Genomic DNA, 2,500 nt, shown 5'->3' with positions numbered 1-2,500 from the left:
CTCTCTCTCGCTCTCTCTCTCTCTCTCGCTCCGTCAGTATATTCATGCTTCTGTTCTTTTTCTTTCCTCTTTTCGTTTCTGTTCTCTCTCTCTTCGTCTTGCGTTGGAAAGCTGGATATAAGCTGCGTGGCTCTCTAGCTAGCTCGTTCATCTCCCGACAAGGTAAAGATGTGAACACGCCTTCTTCCTTTCTGTCTACGTGTCTGTGAAACCGTTACCTCCTCCTCCTGCTCCTCTTCTTCCTCCTCTTCTTCTTCCTCCTCCTCCTGCTCCACTTCTTCCTCCTGCTCTTCCTCTTCTTCTTCCTCCTCCTCCTGCTCCTCTTCTTCCTCCTCTTCTTCTTCCTCCTCCTCCTGCTCCTCTTCTTCCTCCTCTTCTTCTTCCTCCTCCTCCTGCTCCTCTTCTTCCTCCTCCTCCTGCTCCTCTTCCTCCTCCTCTTCTTCCTCCTCCTGCTCCACTTCTTCCTCCTGCTCTTCCTCTTCTTCTTCCTCCTCCTCCTGCTCGTCTTCTTCCACTTCCTCAACTCCAATCCTCTTCTTCATCTTCCTCCTCTTCTTCCTACTCCTCTTCCCCTCTCCTTCCTGCTCCTCTTCTTCCTCCTCCTCTCTCCCTCCTCTTCTTCATCTTCCTCCTCCTCCACTTTCTCTTCCTCCTCTTCCTCCTCTCCTGGTGTTTGCTCTTACTTCTTTACTCTTCCTCTGTTCCTCCCTCTTCCTCCTCTGTTCCTCCCTCTTCCTCCTCTGTTCCTCCCTCTTCCTCCTCTGTTCCTCCCTCTTCCTCCTCTGTTCCTCCCTCTTCCTCCTCTGTTCCTCCTCTTCCTCCTCTGTTCCTCCCTCTTCCTCCTCTGTTCCTCCTCTTCCTCCTCTGTTCCTCCCTCTTCCTCCTCTGTTCCTCCTCTTCCTCCTCTGTCTCTCCCTCTTCCTCCTCTGTTCCTCCCTCTTCCTCCTCTGTTCCTCCTCTTCCTCCTCTGTTCCTCCTTCTCCTTTCCTTCTCTCTTTTTTCCTTTTGTTTTCCTTCCTCTTCTCTTCTTTCTTTTCTTCTCTACTTCTTTATTGTCTGAGTTTTGGTCATGAAGAGTCTGTGGTGCAGCTCCCCCCACCCCCTCACCTCCACCACCACCCTGTCCACCCGCAGCATGCTGATGACATCATCATGACTGTTTATTTATTGGTTGATGCCTGCGAGGGAAAACTGCGGTGTGTGTGTGTGTGTGTGTGTGTGTGTGTGTGTGTGTGTGTGTGTGTGTGTGTGTGTGTGTGTGTGATCACAGCTCAGAAAAAAGTTGAGAAGAGGAAGGAAGGATGAGAGGTTCTAGATAGATAGATAGAAAGTGCTGAGCAGACTGTCTCGATTCCACCTGACAAAACCTCTTCAATTGTTCATCACTCTCTCTCACACACACACACACACACACACACACACACACACACACAGTAGACAGCAGTTCCAACACTCTGAGGAAAGTGTCTTATTTCATATCAATATATTCTTAATAAATACGTTTCCAGCAAAGTGTTAAAACAGCAGATGAAATAATAAAAAACTGTTTGAATATTTAACAACTTTATAAAACTTGATGACTGAGGCCAGGAGAAAGATTCCGTATCCAGATGAAGTTAAGAAGTGAGATGAACAGTTGGAGGTGGAGTTAAAGTGAAAGTGTTTTCGGAGTCCAAACCCACAATCAGCTCAAAGGAATTCTTTTATTTTGGATAAGTATGTTTCAAAATAAATCAGTTCATATTTCTTAATTTCATTGTTTTTGGTAAGTTATAAGTTTTCAGTTTCTTATTTCTGCGTCAGAGTGTTTGGTCCATTTGAATCAAGTAAATACACAACATCTGATTTAACAACACAACTTTGTGTTGCATGTGCGCTGTAAATATTTTCTTCAACAACAATTTTCTTCCATTTTTATAAACGTTAGCAATAAAAAGTTGTTGACAGGAAACACCTGCACTCCTCCACACAGCCCCACGCCCCCAAATCCCTTGGCCCCTCCCTCCCTTGGCCCCTCCCTCCCTTGGCCCCTCCCTCCCTGGTTTTCAGCCCCGCCCACACCCCCGCCCTGCTGGAGCCGCACATACATGTTAAGACAACTAAAGACAAAACTCTGACACAACCCGCTGCTCATCCTGATCATCATGGTTCTTGGCAGGGATGCCGTCGCCCGCTGGCGCTCTAAAGAAGTCAGAGAAGTCTGGTTTCTGCGGCGCCGAGCCTTCGCCGAGTGGCGCCTCCTCCACCTCCTCCTCTTCTTCTTCCTCCTCTTCCCCCCGAACGGCTTTCACACACCATCACCGGCCCGTCATTACCGGGCCACGAGGTGGGTCCTCAATAGTCAACCCCAACACCCCCACCACCACCACCACCACCTTTCTCAGTCCTCCTCCCTCACACACACACACCTCCTCCCCCTCCCCTCCTGTCAGTCACTGGGTTTTGTCAAGAGGAGACAGATCAGAGGACGTAGCTGAAGAGACTCAGGCAGGGTGCTGCA

The 2,500-nt window shown here is 48.9% G+C and overlaps 1 protein-coding gene across 6 annotated transcripts in view; it reads left to right on the top strand.

The window, feature by feature from the left end:
- Positions 1–2,500, top strand: part of nfia (nuclear factor I/A) — a 133,367-nt gene that overhangs the window by 116,606 nt on the left and 14,261 nt on the right. For 3 of the 6 annotated variants that reach the window (XM_047343165.1, XM_047343166.1, XM_035176048.2), the window contains exons 7-8: positions 112–162; positions 2,159–2,326. The exons of 2 other annotated variants lie outside the window; for them this stretch is intronic. In XM_047343165.1, coding sequence (XP_047199121.1) covers positions 112–162; positions 2,159–2,326 — 219 coding nt within the window. The remainder of the gene's footprint in view (positions 1–111; positions 163–2,158; positions 2,327–2,500) is intronic. One more of the 6 variants, XM_047343167.1, reaches the window with a different exon arrangement.

This window comes from Hippoglossus stenolepis, chromosome 14 (genome assembly GCF_022539355.2).
Source record: "Hippoglossus stenolepis isolate QCI-W04-F060 chromosome 14, HSTE1.2, whole genome shotgun sequence".
Taxonomy (NCBI): domain Eukaryota; kingdom Metazoa; phylum Chordata; class Actinopteri; order Pleuronectiformes; family Pleuronectidae; genus Hippoglossus; species Hippoglossus stenolepis.
This window is presented reverse-complemented; position numbering and strand designations above follow the sequence as displayed.